The sequence below is a fragment of the Gadus morhua genome, chromosome 4 (genome assembly GCF_902167405.1).
Source record: "Gadus morhua chromosome 4, gadMor3.0, whole genome shotgun sequence".
Lineage (NCBI taxonomy): Eukaryota > Metazoa > Chordata > Actinopteri > Gadiformes > Gadidae > Gadus > Gadus morhua.
Genome location: NC_044051.1, coordinates 26,983,693 through 27,001,047, shown reverse-complemented (window position 1 = coordinate 27,001,047; position 17,355 = coordinate 26,983,693). Strand labels below are relative to the sequence as shown.

General features: G+C 46.0%; 1 protein-coding gene across 5 annotated transcripts in view; it reads left to right on the top strand.

Annotated features, from left to right (window-relative positions):
- Nucleotides 1-9: 9 nt before the first annotated feature.
- The window catches only part of LOC115541566 (copper-transporting ATPase 2), a 77,920-nt gene continuing 60,574 nt past the window's right edge, over nt 10-17,355 (top strand). The window contains exons 1-8 of one of the 5 annotated variants that reach the window (XM_030353326.1): nt 10-344; nt 1,868-2,510; nt 4,719-4,946; nt 5,250-5,413; nt 5,631-5,792; nt 5,907-5,980; nt 6,259-6,442; nt 8,078-8,311. In XM_030353326.1, coding sequence (XP_030209186.1) covers nt 42-344; nt 1,868-2,510; nt 4,719-4,946; nt 5,250-5,413; nt 5,631-5,792; nt 5,907-5,980; nt 6,259-6,442; nt 8,078-8,311 — 1,992 coding nt within the window. In that variant the 5' untranslated portion in view covers nt 10-41. The remainder of the gene's footprint in view (nt 345-1,867; nt 2,511-4,718; nt 4,947-5,249; nt 5,414-5,630; nt 5,793-5,906; nt 5,981-6,258; nt 6,443-8,077; nt 8,312-17,355) is intronic. The other 4 variants (XM_030353323.1, XM_030353325.1, XM_030353322.1 and 1 more) reach the window with 4 other exon arrangements.

The following is a 17,355-nucleotide window of genomic DNA, read 5'->3' as shown; positions in this document are numbered from 1 at the left end:
TCTGAACGGGATCACTGCTCCCTTATCAGGGTAGCCTATCAATGCTCCCTGATCAGAGGCGCCACCAGCCGCGGACTTTCGCCCCTCGCGTTGGACTTGTCAAAATAAAGCGGAGCAATACGATTCAGCCGGCCAATATGTTCAAATCCAAGTCGCCGAACAATCTTTCCAAGTATGTCTCCGAGCCGTGCCGCGCCGCTGTGGAGCAGATGTGCATGGTGGAGTGTGTGTGCAGCGCGGGCTTCAACTGTGAGGTCCACCCAGCACCTGGGGCGATCCAACCGGTACCGGGGGCGCAGCCCGGTGCGCGTGGCCACGGATCCCCCGGGGAGGCGTACTTCAAGGTAGGAGTGTGTATTTGAGTTAATATTTATGTCATTTGTCTGGGCATGACTTCTTGGGCAGCGACACATTGAGGTGTTAGGCTACATTATGAGAACTGGGTTTCTTTTGGGGTTGCTGTCTCTGTATTCGTGCGGTGTTAAAAGTGCAACAGGTTTATAGTGGTGGTTTCAGTGAACACATCGTCGTGCAGGGCTGTCGTGCTGAGGGCCTATGATATGAGCCGGCCCGGCAGTAGGAATCATGGTTGGATTGGGGACTAGACCCTTCCAGGACCCAATTTTGCTTCATAAACGACAGTGATGCTTCGCAGTTAAAATCGACATTGTAACACTATATACATTTACCATATATATATATATATATATATATATATATATATATATATATATATATATATATATATATATATATATATATATATATATATATATAAATATTGTAACTGTATATATATGTATACATATGACAGCATAGAAAATAGAATGCAATTATTGCAACGGATACAGATACAGTTGCACTTTGAACACCGGTAAACAAGTGGTATGTTTGTCTCACCTCACGACGTGACCCCTGCTCTTGAATAGAGTCATGATGAACTGAACATGCCTCAAAATATAATTGTTTATTTTTAAAACCTGAATTAGTGGATACAACAGAAACAAAAGTGACATATGTATTTTTTTATTATGTTGCATTTCTTTCTTTCTCTTTTATTATGTTGCCTTTATTTCTTTGTCTTGTACCAGACATCTTTCAAGAGGGTGCCCTGAAGAGTCCAACATATATTACTTTTGACTTTAAGCAGAGTCACATTTGGAGGCTTATAGGAAGGCTTGCAACGTCTTCCTCTTTCTCACACACACACACACACACACACACACACACACACACACACACACACACACACACACACACACACACACACACACACACACACACACTATCTTAAAGATACACAAACACACACTAACTCCATGACACACTTAAACACACACACACACACACACACACACACACACACACACACACACACACACACACACACATTATCTTAAACACACACACACACACACACACACACACACACACACACACACACACACACACACACACACACACACACACACACACACACACACAATCTTAAAGACACACGCGTGTTTCAGGGCCATATGAGGTCCAGAGAAAGAGAGAGTCTCCATGGGACCGAAATCTTTATTTTTCTGTCCTTCATGTTAGCTGAAGCCCTTATGAAGCACATTGTTTTCTGGCTATTTGATCTAATTTGATTTGATCTAATTTGATCCAAAGTCAGCATTTCACCAAACGGTTTAACAGATTTAAAAAGGCCTGCATTTGACGTCCTTTGTATTAAAAGTTTACATGTGATCCTAATCCTGGCAGATCGTACAAATGTGGGCTCATAAAGTCCACGACATTGATAATCTAAACCTAATGGAAGGAACAAGGTTTGAAAACACGGTTCCTCTCCCATGTCCTTCCCCCCACTCTGTCCCACAAGGAGCGCGGCCATGACAACCCGGCCTACGAGAGCGGGAGCCTGGGCGAGCTGTACCTCCAGGCCCCAAGCGTACCCGTCTACGCAACTGCCCTCGATCGGTACGATGCCACCAGTCGCGTCACCGCCCTTCCCGAGGTCCTCAGAGGGGAAGTGACCCGGACCGTGTGGATCGGCGTGGAGGGGATGACCTGTGGCACCTGCGTCCGTTCCTTGGAGGAGCGTGTGGGGGCGGTGGCGGGGGTGTCCGGTGTGCGGGCGTCCCTGGAGGACGGCGCAGCAGTGATCGCGTACCGGCCATGGGAGGTGGCGGCGGATGCCCTCAGAGACGTCATCGGGGAGATGGGCTTCACCGCCACATTTGGAGCCGGGGAGCGCCCTGCGGTCCTGCCGGCGCTTGGGGCCCAAGCGTTGGGGGCCCCGGTGTTGGGGGCCCCGGCGACGGTCTGCATATGGGTGGCGGGGATGACCTGCGAGTCCTGCGTGCGGGCCATCGAGGGGAGGGTGGCGCAGGCCCCTGGCGTGCGTTCTGTCGCCGTGTTGCTGGAGGAGGGGAAGGCAACGGTGACATTCGACCCCAGCGTGACCCAGCCGCCACGGCTCGGGGCCGCCATCGAAGATATGGGCTTCCGGGCCTTCCTAGAAGGTTAGGATCAAAGGAACAGCCGCTGTGAGATACGGTCACATTCTGTACGTTTCGACTACATAACAAGAAGTCTTTTAGGGTTCTTCTAATTCCTAAATTCCTTATTTTACGTAGGATACTAGGACTAAGTACTAACAATTGTTGTAGATTCATGAGGTAGGTTGTATTCATGAAATGTCAAACTCGCCAGCAACTGAACACGAAACAAACACAACTTACAGCATAAGAAAAAGATAATCACACTTGATGTAGCAGATTTTCCGTCATTTCCCACAATGCAGTGCTATAGCTGTAACAGCTTCCTCGCTTTTCCATTCCTCGTTCTTTTCTGTAGTATTCAAGTATGGAAAACATTTTGCCTTCCCCGTTCTGGCTGGAGAAGAAGCATGTTCCTATGTTTTAATTCACAGCCTGTGTTGCCTCCTGTAACCAGGGAAACCAGAGCAAGTATTCCTTGGAGTGGATACCAAGGGCTCTTATGTTGGCTGGGACTCCTTTCCATTTTTTCTTCTTTGTTGGATTTAATGACACGGCAGTCTGCCAAAGAGGGGAATTAATTATTATTATTCTATTTTGGGTGTCAAGGTCACAAATACTTAGGGGTTTAACTGAGTTCAAGGAATATTCATCATAAAAAGTGGCACATGCTGTGATGCTGCTTTGTTGTGGAAATACTGACGTTGCTCAATACAATATTTTCCTTAATGTATAATAATCTGTAGCTTAATAATAATAATGGATTGAATTTATATAGCGCTTTTCTAGACACTAAAAGACGCTTTTACAGGGAAGGGGGAACCCCACTAACCACCACCAGTGTGTAGCACCCACTTGGGTGATGCACGGCAGCCAATTTGCGCCAGAACGCTCACCACACACCAGCTTGAGGTGGAGAGTGAGGGAATTAATGAGTCTAGGGGGCCAGATTGAATTAGCCTACTCTTTGCGATAAGTGCCCTGGGATCTTTTATGACCTCAGTGAGTCAGGACCTCGGTTTTACGTCTCCTCCGAAGGACGGGACTTATAAAACTTATTGCATTATTACCGATTTATGCCAGAAATAAATGTGTAGCATGTGGTTTGTAATGGTGGTTGCATTAAAGGTACATGCTACACGCCACCAAGGTGACTTTTATTGAGGTCCTCCGGCCACAGGAGGTTTCTTGTAAAAGTTGCAAAAAGTGATACATGGCCTGGTGCTCCTTGTTGCCATGTGAGAGTATGTGTTGATCAATGGTTGAACCTGTTGCACACTGATTACTCAATGTGCCGCAGGATTGCTATCAGACTCGGCCAGGTGAGGCTGCTTAAACCAGCCATCATCCACACACACATACCCAAATACCCCAACACCGAAGCCCCCCCCATCCATAAAGAAATTGTAGAGAATTCTAGAATAAAATAATTACCTGAACCGGAGTGTCCCCACACCTCCCAGGGTGACCCGCCACCCTGACCTCCCCCTCCGTCCTCCTGGGGACCGGAGACCGGGGCTGCTGCCTTGCCTGGCGGAGTTGTTGGTGTACGTGGCGTGGGCAGGGCTGTCTGGAAGTTGCTACTGGGATTGAGGTTCAGCTGGGCTGCGGTGGTAGCCTCATGCTCGGGGGGCTAGCCACAGATGGTTGCCTCGCCTGTGATGGTTGCTGTGCTGCATATCCCGTCCTCCCCCATCCTTCCCCGTCCTCCCCTGTCCTCCCCCGTCCTCCGCTGGGCTCCACAGAGCTGCTTGGTGAAGGGCTGTTGCTGGGGGGCTACGTTGCCGCTGTTGGTAGCCAGTCTCTGCACACACCCCCGATATCCCATGCGGTTTGTAGAGGCCCCCTCATTGGGTACCAGTGTAGCAAAGGTCCATGCTAAACACAACCTAGGTGACTGCCACACTCCACCTAGGTGACTTTAACTAGGCTCCTCCAAACATTAAGGACTCGGGGAGCTGATGTTTGACATCCGGCTTATTGTAAAAGTTGCAGAATATGATGCATGGTGTGGCTGGTTTAACCTGTGCACACTGATTACTCAATGCCCAACATGTCTGCAGCCTGACCCAGCCCCAGAGTCCAATCAGACTGGGCCAGACAAGGCTGCTTGAAGCAGCCATCATCCGAGCACACTCCAACAGTGGTATTGAAGGAATGATCAATCGCTACCACGTTGGGGCCTTTAATTGCTATCCTATATAACTTAAAAGCATAATTTTCTCTCTTAAGAACCCTTGACCCAAAAACCGCTGGCAAAGTCGTCCGACCCGAGCAAGGGTTCACCGACGCGGGGCTCGATGGCAAGGGGTAGCAGCACGGGGTCCCAGAGACCACCCAACAGCCGCCTGGGTGACCTGACGGACGCCTTGAAGATAGAGAAGTGCTTCATTGGTGTAACGGGCATGACCTGCACCTCCTGTGTCGCCAACATCGAGAGGAACCTCCTCAAACAAAGAGGTGAGGACGATATCGCGATGAAGATGATCCGATGACTAGCTCACGCTGGGGCGCCACTGGAAATGCAACATCGCCGTTGGTGACCTACATGCTGAATTTGTTACAATTTAGACTTTGTTCTATGAGATGTTCTTTTTCCTGAAAGCATTTTTGCCAACCCTTTCCAAAATGCTTAATTATTTAGAAACTTTATGATTTTAGTAAACAGAAACATTTTATCACGTTATTGCCAAAATGCTGTGAACATCTGCCGAATATTTGGGGCGCACAACGACTTTTTGTTTTGTGTCGTGTCAACGAAAGGTATCGTGTCGGTGTTGGTGGCTCTGATGGCAGGAAAGGCGGAGGTCAAGTACCACACGGACCTGCTGGACGCCATCGCTGTGATGCAGCTCATCGAGGAGCTGGGCTTTGGGGCTTCACTTCTTGAGGATGACGCGGTCCCCCAAGGGAAGCTGGCCCTCACGGTGAGACCTCATCCAGTGGAGAATAGTCGCATGGTCAGGGTGTTCCAACAGCCTTGATGCCCGCTAACCCTCTACCTGCTCCCTGATGGAATTAGTGTTGTTCTTTTTTGAATTACAGTTTCCCAAACAACTTCATAGTATTCAGACTTGGTTAAGAAATGTTTTTGACAAATTTGAAGAAAGAAAATTATTTTTTCAAATTCTGCTCCATGTCCAGGTGACAGGGATGACGTGTGCGTCGTGCGTGCACAGCATCGAGTCCAGACTCACCAGTACCAGAGGGGTCCTGGCGGCCTCTGTCGCCCTGGCAACCAACAAAGCTAACATTCAGTTTGACCCTGAAGTGATTGGTGCTCGCGACATCATCAGGACCATTGAGGTAGTGCAGCACCGCGTCTAAGACAGAACAACTATGACTACTATGACGACAACAACAATAACAAAGATGGCACCCTAATCCTTTCTCTATTATTTATGTTCTTCTTAACTCCAGCAAATGGGGTTTGGGGCCATGCTTCTAAAAGCAAGCCATCAAAATTACATCGACCACTCAAAAGAGATTCATCAGCAAGTATCCATTTCTTCATATTTCTTTATAAATGACAACATAAATATCCAAATTAAAATATATATTTTTAGTAATTTAACTACGAATCAGCTGATTGTTTCAACACTTATTGCAAATCTTGCAGCCAAGATATAATATAGATACTTTGATGAATAATGATTGATTAATCAACGTAATATTGTGATCATGAAGTATATTTCATGAAGTACTTGAAACAGAGTACTAGAGTAAAGAAAATGGGTATTGCGTGAGGACTTGATGAATCCTTGGTGTCCAGGTGGAAGAGCTCCTTCCTGCTGAGCCTGCTGTTCGGCATGCCGGTGATGGGCTTGATGATCTACATGATGGTGATGGACAGTCAGCATGGGGAACACGGAGGAGCCATGCCTGAGGAGCAGAACGTGCTGCCCGGCCTCTCCATCCTCAACCTGGCCTTCTTCCTCCTCTGTACCCCTGTACAGGTACCCAGTAACCCTGTACTGGGGGGCCTCCTGCTGTTGGGGCCAGCAATTACAGTTAGGGCATTTAGCAGACACTTTTATCCAAAGTGACATACATCGGTTATTACATACATTCACACACCGATGACAGAGTCAACCATGCAAGGCGACAGCCAGCTTGTCAGGAGAAGTTAGGGTTAAGTGTCTTGCTCAGGGACACATCAACACTCGGCTAGGAGGAGCTGGGGATCGAACTAGCAACCTTTCGGTTACAAGTCAACTGCTCTACCTCCTGAGCTAAGCCGACCCCCAGCTTTTTCCCTTTTTCAAAGGGAAAAAGCTCCACCCAAATGATATGTTTCCATGCTTAAGGTTTAAATTGATTTTCACCCACATTTCTGCATTGTTGATGCTTTCATCCGATTGCCACTTGTTTTTCAATGTTTAATATTTATTTAATAAACAGACAACCTCCTTGATGTATTTATTTTTAATAAAAAATTAAGAGGATGAGCCTTGGCTGTACTTGAAACAAAATTGAAGTCAGCGCAGTGTAGGGCCCCAAAGCAAGTGCACATTGAGCGTCCTGTGTAAGCATGGTACTCAGCCAAACTAATCAAAGGTTTCCTTCCCAGATGGCCCAATATCATCCATTAAATTGTTATCTAATTCTTATTATTAAATAGTGGTCATACATCCACACCAGATTTTCACAATTGATTATTTCATTCTTAATTCTAATCCAACATAACCATTTAAACTCTAACCTAATGTAAACCAATTTAAATCGTATGATCCTAATATGCTCATGTAACCCGAGGTCTTCATCTCCTCCCCATGTAACCCTAGGTCCCTGTGTTATCTTCATCTCCTCCTCATGTAACCTGACGTCACTGTTATCCTCATCTCCTCCTCATGTAACCTGAGGTCACTGTTATCTTCATCTCCTCCTCATGTAACCCAAGGTCTTCATCTCCTCCCCATGTAACCCTATGTCCCTGTGTTATCTTCATCACCTACTCATGTAACCTGAGGTCACTGTTATCCTCATCTCCTCCTCATGTAACCTGAGGTCTTCATCTCCTCCTCATGTAACCTGAGGTCACTGTTATCTTCATCTCCTCTTCATGTAACCTGAAGTCTTCATCTCCTCCTCATGTACCCTGAAGTTACTGTTATCTTCATCTCCTCCTGATGTAACCAGAGGTCTTCATCTCCTCCTCATGTAACCTGAGGTCACTGTTATCTTCATCTCCTCCTCATGTAACCTGAGGTTAATGTTATCTTAGTCTCCTCATGTACCCTGAGGTCTTCATCTCCTCCTCATGTAACCTGAGGTCACTGTTATCTTCATCTCCTCATGTAACCTGAGGTTACTGTTATCTTCATCTCCTCCTCATGTACCCTGAGGTCTTCATCTCCTCCTCATGTAACCTGAGGTCACTGTTATCTTCATCTCCTCATGTAACCTGAGGTTACTGTTGTCTTCATCTCCTCCTCATGTAACCCGAGGTCTTCAACTCCTCCTCATGTAACCCGAGGTCACTGTTATCTTCATCTCCTTCCCATGTAACCCGAGGGCACTGTGGTATCTTCGTCTCCTCATGTAACGCAAGGTCTTCATCTCCCGAAGTCACTGTGTATCTTCTGCCATAGATCTTCGGAGGCCGCTACTTCTACGTCCAGGCGTACCGCTCGCTGCGCCACTACACGGCCAACATGGACGTCCTGATTGTGCTCGCCACGTCCATCGCCTACGTGTACTCGTGTGTGGTGCTGGTCGTCGCCATGGCGGAGGGCGCGGCCAAGAGCCCAGTCACCTTCTTCGACACGCCGCCTATGCTCTTCGTCTTTATCGCCCTTGGGAGATGGCTGGAGCATGTGGCCAAGGTGATTGGATTGGTGGTCGGAGGGTCGCGAGCATTCGTAGGGAGCTAGCTAGGTAGTTGTAAAAGCTAGCTAGGTTGTTAGTTGGATATGCTAGCTAGCTTGCGGATGATTGTTATGGGTCATTCCAAAGAGTTATCCTTTTCCTTTTACCTTTCCCAGCAACAACTGGTTGTAAGATCACACAGACCACTTGTCTAGTACATCTCCTCTCTTTGCAGAATGGCCTAGCTTTCGTGCAAGGGCGCAAAACTGTTACAAGACTCTGTAGCGCTATGATTGGTGCTCACTCTTCTTGGGCAAGTTACTTTAAAAAAGTAATTGGTTACAGTTACTAGTTACTTCTCCCAAAAAGTAACTAAAGTAGTTTCTCCGTTACAAATTATAAAAGTAGCTATTTACTGAGGAAAGTAATTACTGCGTTTACTTTCAAGTACATTTTTAAATCATCAAATGTGTCAAATAATTTGGACCCCATGTCCACCCCCACCCCTCTGCAACGAAACTCAAAATACATGTGCATGTCATGCATGGAAGCATGGGATGCACGGAAGTATGCAACGTTGAAAGATGTATGAATTACTTTACATCGACTTGGCAGTACGTGCATTTCACGATTACACTCGTTCCATTAATTTCTTGGAGGGAAAAGTAATGGCTATACTATACTTCCATTTAAAGAAGGCTGTTTTTGGATTATTTGGGTTCGCCATTCCAGTTTCACGTTGACTAACTTGTATCGTGTGTCCGACTATGCGTGCTTTCGAATGTGTGTAAACAACAACCGCCCAACTCTACCTCTGATTGGCTTACCGTGACATGTATCTCTACCTCAGCCAATCTTTATCATTAAGGCGATTGTCTCGTACCTACTAACTAAGGAAGAACAGTAAAGAGAGAGAGCGAGAACTAGTGGGTCTGATGAAAAAAATGCTTAAATTATAGTAACGCGCCGCATTTTTAGGAAGTAACGGTAACAGCGTTATAATGATGGGAAGGGTATTCCATTAGATAACTCGTTACTGAAAAGATTAACGCAGTTAGTAACTCGGTTGTATATAACGCCGTTATTCCCATCACTGTCTATAATACACAACTATAAAAATGACATTAACCTTGTTAGGGGTCCAAGCCAACAGGTTGGATCCCTATTGTTTTTGTAAGGATTATTATTTTTAGGGGTCCAAGCCAACAGGTTGGATCCCTATTGTTTTTGTAAGGATTATTAGGGGTCCAAGCCAACAGGTTGGATCCCTATTGTTTTTGTAAGGATTTTTCTTCCTATTATTATTATTCCCAGCTAGAAGTGGTACCACAGCCCAAACCGTAAATGGTGCCGACACGCCAATTGCATGACTAGATCCAGGTCGGTGAGGTGACGGCAGACGACAAAATCCAGACATGCCGGCCACTAGGTGGCGCTATACCAAGGAATACGCGTTTGGGGCTATAACTCCCACACCGAACCTTCCACAGTCAAAAACTTGTACCCACATATTCACTGGAGTCTGCTGCATCTTTTGACATAGGCCACGCCCATTTGCGTCAATAATTTTTTTTCGCAAAATCGCGAAAACCGCAAAACTGTTTTTTCCCTACTCCTCCCACATTTCTTGACCAATCGACACCAAACTTTGCACACGACATCGTCAGACGAACACGAAAAGAAAAACTCAAACACTTTTTGATCCGACCTTCGACTACGAAACGGTAGCGTTTTGAATATTTGTTTATTAGCTACGTTTTACGACGATACGCAAAAATTCAGAAAATACCAAAATTAGACATCGGATCAAGTCCAAATTTTAGACACATGTCGGTGCTACCCTTAATGGCGTTCAGTAAAGAATTCGGAATATTTCGTCATTAGGGGGCGCAATAAACGAGGAAATTGTACATCTTCTGCAAAATTTAGCCGCGAAAACGCTACACTGACTTCTCGCTACTCCTACCACAGTCAAATCCTTTGTATCCACAGGTTCAGGGTAGCGTTTTGAACACATGCTTCGCGTTGTGCCGGCGAAACGCACATTTCTTGTCGCGTTGTGCCGGCGAAATGCACACTTCTTGGACCCCTGCATAACTGCTTGCAGTTCTAGTTCCTATTATTAGGGGTCCAAGCCAACAGGTTGGATCCCTATTGTTTTTGTAAGGATTATTATTATTATACTTCCCATCTAGAAGTGGTACCACAGCCCAAACAGTAAATGGTGCACACGCGCCAATTGCATCACTAGATCCAGGTCCGTGAACACTACGCAGACGACAAAATCCAGACACGCCGGCCACTAGGTGGCGCTATACCAAGGAATACGCGTTTGGGGCTATAACTCCCACACCGAACCTCCCACAGTCAAAAACTTGTACGCACATATTCACTGGAGTCTGCTGCATCTTTTGGCATAGGCCACGCCCATTTGCGTCTAGAATTTTTTTTCGCAAAATCGCGAAAACCGCAAAACTGTTTTTTCCCTACTCCTCCCACATTTCTCGACCAATCAACACCAAACTTTGCACACGACATCTTCAGACGCACACGAAAAGAAATACTCAAATACTTTTTGATCCGACCTTCGATTACGAAACGGTAGCATTTTGAATATTTGTTTATTAGCTACGTTTTACGTTGAAAATCAAAAATCCAGAAAAATACCAAAATTAGACATCGGATCAAGTCCAAATTTTACACACATGTCGGTGTTACCCTTAGTGACGTTCGATAAAAAATTCAGAACATTTCGCCATTAGGGGGCGCAATAAACGAGGAAATTGTGTATCTTCTACAAAATTTCGCCGCGAAAACGCTACACTGACTTCTCGCTACTCCTACCACAGTCAAATCCTTTGTATCCACAGGTTCAGGGTAGCGTTTTGAACACATGCTTCGCGTTGTGCCGGCGAAACGCACATTTCTTGTCGCGTTGTGCCGGCGAAATGCACACTTCTTGGACCCCTGCATAACTGCTTGCAGTTCTAGTTAGGGGTCCAAGCCAACAGGTTGGATCCCTATTGTTTTTGTAAGGATTTTTCTTCCTATTATTATTATTCCCAGCTAGAAGTGGTACCACAGCCCAAACCGTAAATGGTGCCGACACGCCAATTGCATGACTAGATCCAGGTCGGTGAGGTGACGGCAGACGACAAAATCCAGACATGCCGGCCACTAGGTGGCGCTATACCAAGGAATACGCGTTTGGGGCTATAACTCCCACACCGAACCTTCCACAGTCAAAAACTTGTACCCACATATTCACTGGAGTCTGCTGCATCTTTTGACATAGGCCACGCCCATTTGCGTCTATAATTTTTTTTCGCAAAATCGCGAAAACCGCAAAACTGTTTTTTCCCTACTCCTCCCACATTTCTTGACCAATCGACACCAAACTTTGCACACGACATCGTCAGACGAACACGAAAAGAAAAACTCAAACACTTTTTGATCCGACCTTCGACTACGAAACGGTAGCGTTTTGAATATTTGTTTATTAGCTACGTTTTACGACGATACGCAAAAATTCAGAAAATACCAAAATTAGACATCGGATCAAGTCCAAATTTTAGACACATGTCGGTGCTACCCTTAATGGCGTTCAGTAAAGAATTCGGAATATTTCGTCATTAGGGGGCGCAATAAACGAGGAAATTGTATATCTTCTGCAAAATTTAGCCGCGAAAACGCTACACTGACTTCTCGCTACTCCTACCACAGTCAAATCCTTTGTATCCACAGGTTCAGGGTAGCGTTTTGAACACATGCTTCGCGTTGTGCCGGCGAAACGCACATTTCTTGTCGCGTTGTGCCGGCGAAATGCACACTTCTTGGACCCCTGCATAACTGCTTGCAGTTCTAGTTATTATTCTTACCCCCCTAAAAGTGGGCCCACACCCCAAACCGTAAATGGTGCCGACACGCAAATTGCATGACTAGGTCCAGATCTGTTCGGACTAAGCAGACGACAAAATCCAGACCTGCCGGCCACTAGGTGGCGCTATAACAAGAAAATCGCGTTTGGGGCTATAACTCCCACACCGAACCTCCCACATTCAAAACCTTGAACACACAGATTCACTGGAGTCTGATGCATCTTTTGGCATAGGCCACGCCCATTTGCGTCTATAATTTTTTTTCGCAAAATCGCGAAAACCGCAAAACTGTTTTTTCCCTACTCCGCCCACATTTCTTGACCAATCGACACCAAACTTTGCACACGACATCGTCAGACGCACACGAAAAGAAAAACTATATACTTTTTTGATCCGACCTTCGACTACGAAACGGTAGCGTTTTGAATATTGCTTTATTAGCTACGTTTTACGTCGATACGCAAAAATTCAGAAAATACCAAAATTAGACATCGGATCAAGTCCAAATTTTAGACACATGTCGGTGCTACCCTTAATGGCGTTCAATAAAGAATTCGGAATATTTCGCCATTAGGGGGCGCAATAAACGAGGAAATTGTATATCTTCTAATTGGCCAAAGGAATGTTCTTCAAACTCAAGGGAAACCATCAAGGGGCAAACCCGAATCTATATAGAAAATATGGCCAAGAATTATTAATGTGGGCGGGAGTTTTTGGCAAAGGAAAATTGTCTTTGGAAAATGTCGCCACAGGGCGGCGCCAAAAAACGACGACATTGTCTATCTCCTATTTGGCCAATGTTCTGAAAATGCGTTTTAGGCTATAACTCCCACACCGAAGCTCCCACAGTCAAAACCTTTATATCCACATGTTGTTCACGGTAGCGTTTTGAATACTTGCTTCGCATTGTGCCGGCGAAACGCACATTTCTTGTCGCGTTGTGCCGGCGAAATGCACACTTCTTGGACCCCTGCATAACTGCTTGCAGTTCTAGTTAGGGGTCCAAGCCAACAGGTTGGATCCCTATTGTTTTTGTAAGGATTTTTCTTATTATTATTATTCTTACCTGCCTAAAAGTGTGCCCACAGCCCAAACCGTAAATGGTGCCGACACGCCAATTGCATGACTAGATCCAGATCTCTTCGGACTACGCAGACGACAAAATCCAGACACGCCGAACACTAGGTGGCGCTATACCAAGGAATACGCGTTTGGGGCTATAACTCCCACACCGAACCTCCCACAGTCCAAAAACTTGTACGCACATATTCACTGGAGTCTGCTGCATCTTTTGGCATAGGCCACGCCCATTTGCGTCTGGAATTTTTTTTCGCAAAATCGCGAAAACCGCAAAACTGTTTTATCCCTACTCCTCCCACATTTCTTGACCAATCGACACCAAACTTTGCACAAGGCATCTTCAGACGCACACGCATAGAAATGATAGACACTTTTTTGATCGGACCTTCGACGACGAAACGGTAGCGTTTTGAATATTGGTTTATGAGCTAAATTAGACGTGGAAAATTAAAAATCCAAAAAAATCCAAAATTAGACATCGGATCGGGTCCAAATTCTACAAACATGTTGGTGCTAACCTTAATGACGTTCGATAAAAATTTCGGAAAATTTCGCCATTAGGGGGCGCAATAAACGAGGAAATTGTATATCTTCTAATTGGCCAAAGGAATGTTCTTCAAACTCAAGGGAAACCATCAAGGGGCAAACCCGAGTCTATATAGAAAATATGGCCAAGAATTATTAATATGGGCGGGAGTTACTTGGCAAAGGAAAATTGTCTTTGGAAAATTTCGCCACAGGGCGGCGCCAAAAAACGACGACATTGTCTATCCCCTATTTGGCCAATGGAATGTTCTGAAAACGCGTTTTAGGCTATAACTCCCACACCGAAGCTCCCACAGTCAAAACCTTAATATCCACATGTTGTTCACGGTAGCGTTTTGAATACTTGCTTCGCGTTGTGCCGGCGAAATGCACATTTCTTGTCGCGTTGTGCCGGCGAAATGCACACTTCTTGGACCCCTGCATAACTGCTTGCAGTTCTAGTTATACTTACCTCCCTAAAAGTGTGCCCACAGCCCAAACCGTAAATGGTGCCGACACGCCAATTGCATGACTAGATCCAGGTCTCTTCGGACTATGCAGACGACAAAATCCAGACATGCCGGCCACTAGGTGGCGCTATACCAAGGAATACGCGTTTGGGGCTATAACTCCCACACCGAACCTTCCACAGTCAAAAACTTGTACCCACATATTCACTGGAGTCTGCTGCATCTTTTGACATAGGCCACGCCCATTTGCGTCTATAATTTTTTTTCGCAAAATCGCGAAAACCGCAAAACTGTTTTTTCCCTACTCCTCCCACATTTCTTGACCAATCGACACCAAACTTTGCACACGACATCGTCAGACGAACACGAAAAGAAAAACTCAAACACTTTTTGATCCGACCTTCGACTACGAAACTGTAGCGTTTTGAATATTTGTTTATTAGCTACGTTTTTCGTCGATACGCAAAAATTCAGAAAATACCAAAATTAGACATCGGATCAAGTCCAAATTTTAGACACATGTCGGTGCTACCCTTAATGGCGTTCAATAAAGAATTCGGAATATTTCGCCATTAGGGGGCGCAATAAACGAGGAAATTGTATATCTTCTAATTGGCCAAAGGAATGTACTTCAAACTCAAGGGAAACCATCAAGGGGCAAACCCGAATCTATATAGAAAATATGGCCAAGAATTATTAATGTGGGCGGGAGTTATTTGGCAAAGGAAAATTGTCTTTGGAAAATTAAAAATTTCGCCACAGGGCGGCGCCAAAAAACAACGACATTGTCTATCTCCTATTTGGCCAATGGAATGTTCTGAAAACGCGTTTTGGGCTATAACTCCCACACCGAAGCTCCCACAGTCAAAACCTTTGTATCCACATGTTGTTCACGGTAGCGTTTTGAATACTTGCTTCGCGTTGTGCCGGCGAAACGCACATTTCTTGTCGCGTTGTGCCGGCAAAATGCACACTTCTTGGACCCCTGCATAACTGCTTGCAGTTCTAGTTTATATTATTACTAGTAATTCTAAAAGGAACTGTTTACATTCTCCTTAAGATACCACCCTTCCTCTCTCTAACTGAAAGAGGTTAAAGGTCCCGTGACATGCCACCAGGTGTGGGCTGATTAGCCGTTACAAGCCGTTTTGGAAATCTGCCCCTTATGACATCACAGGGGGGCGTATCCACCTAGAAGTGTGCTGGATAGGGCAGATTTCCAAAACGGCTTGTAACGGCTAATCAACCCACACCTGGTGGCATGTCATGGGACCTTTAAGATTTGCATTCCCACTGGAGCCACTGAGTCTGATACTGAGGCCAGGCCAATCTACTGACTTATTTGTTTAACTGTATTGCAGACTTGCAGACATGTCCACTTCCCCCATAGTGTATTGCATTTTAACTTGGCCTCTCCCGCCAATCCTAAACTCTCCAGGATGGTCACTCCCACTTACTCTTTGTTACTTGTATATTCCCTACCCACAATGCAAACGTTTCCATTTTCATTTCCATTTCCATTTAGGGCATTTAGCAGACTCTTTTATCCAAAGCGACTTATAATAAGTACATTTGTCATAAGAAATGCAACAATATATCGCTGTCGTTACAGAAAGGATGTTCATAGAACCAAGTGCAAGTACAATCGCTAGGCTAACCAATTCCCCGTGTTACAGCAATGATAGCAGCTACTGCAGTTGCTACACAGATAAGTACTATGATACAAAATGATACAATACAACACAACACAATATAGTGTACAATGGTGGCCAGAAGGGGGAGGGTGGCTATGCAGAGTTGAGGTGGTCTCGGAACAGGTGAGTCTTGAGTCTTTTTCGGAAGATAGTGAGCATCTCTGCGGTTCTGAGAGCGGAAGGGAGCTTGTTCCACCACTGAGGTCCGAAAACCGAGAAAAGTTGTGACTTTGCTGAACGGCCTTTGCTAGGTCTTAGCGATCTCTGCGGTCCTGAGAGCGGAAGGGAGCTTGTTCCACCACTGAGGTCCGAAAACCGAGAAAAGTTGTGACTTTGCTGAACGGCCTTTGCTAGGTCTTAGCGATGGCGGTACCAGATGTCCAGCTGAGGTAGTTGAGGGGAGGGATCGAGCTGGGGTGTGTGGCTTTAGCAATGCTTGGAGGTAGGCAGGGGCAGTTCCATCGGCTGCCTTGTATGCCAGTACCATTGTCTTAAATTTGATGCGAGCTACTACAGGGAGCCAGTGGAGGTCCCGGAAGAGGGGGGTCACGTGGGAGAACTTCGGTAGGTTGAACACGAGGCGCGCTGCCGCATTCTGGATGCGCTGCAAAGGTTTAATCGCAGAGGCAGGCAGTCAAGCCAGGAGTGAGTTCCAGTAGTCGAGGCGGGAGATGACCAGTGATTGGACTAGAAGCTGAGCTGCTTCCCTTGTGAGGAAGGGCCGGATTCTGCGGATGTTGTAAAGTGCAAATCTGCAGGGTCGGGCCACCGCAGTGATGTTTGCGGTGCAGCATAACTGATTGTCCAGTTGGAGTCTGGCAGTTGGAGAAGGAGATACAGTGATGTTCTCAATGGTGACCAGCGGTGACCAGCAAGTCCATGTGTTGGTAATCTTTCCCTGGGATTAGGAGGAGCTCGGTTTTGCTGAGGTTAAGCCTCAGGTGATGGGCAGTTGTCCAGGTGCTGACGTCCGCAAGACATTCCGATATGCGTGTTGCAATCAGGGCTTTATCAGATGAGGGGAAAGAAAGAAATAGTGTCGTCAGCATAGCAGTGATAGGAAAAGCTGGGTGATGCAATTACCGAGCCCAGAGATCTGGTATAGAGGGAGAACAGAAGATGCCCCAGTACAGAGCCTTGAGGGACACCAGTTTCAAGCATGCAAGGTTTGGACAAGGAGCCATTCCATGTTACTTGATGCGGTTCATCAGGTAGGATGTGAACCAGGAAAGAGCAGATTCAGCGATGCCAAGTTCGGCAAGAGTGGCAAGGAGGATCTTGTGGTTCACAGTGTACAATTCTGCCGACAGGTCGAGGAGAATGAGAACCGATGAGAGGGATGAGGCTCTGGCAGCACGGAGGAGAGCCGTCTCAGTGGAGTGTGCCTTCTTGAAACCTGACTGGTGAGGGTCAA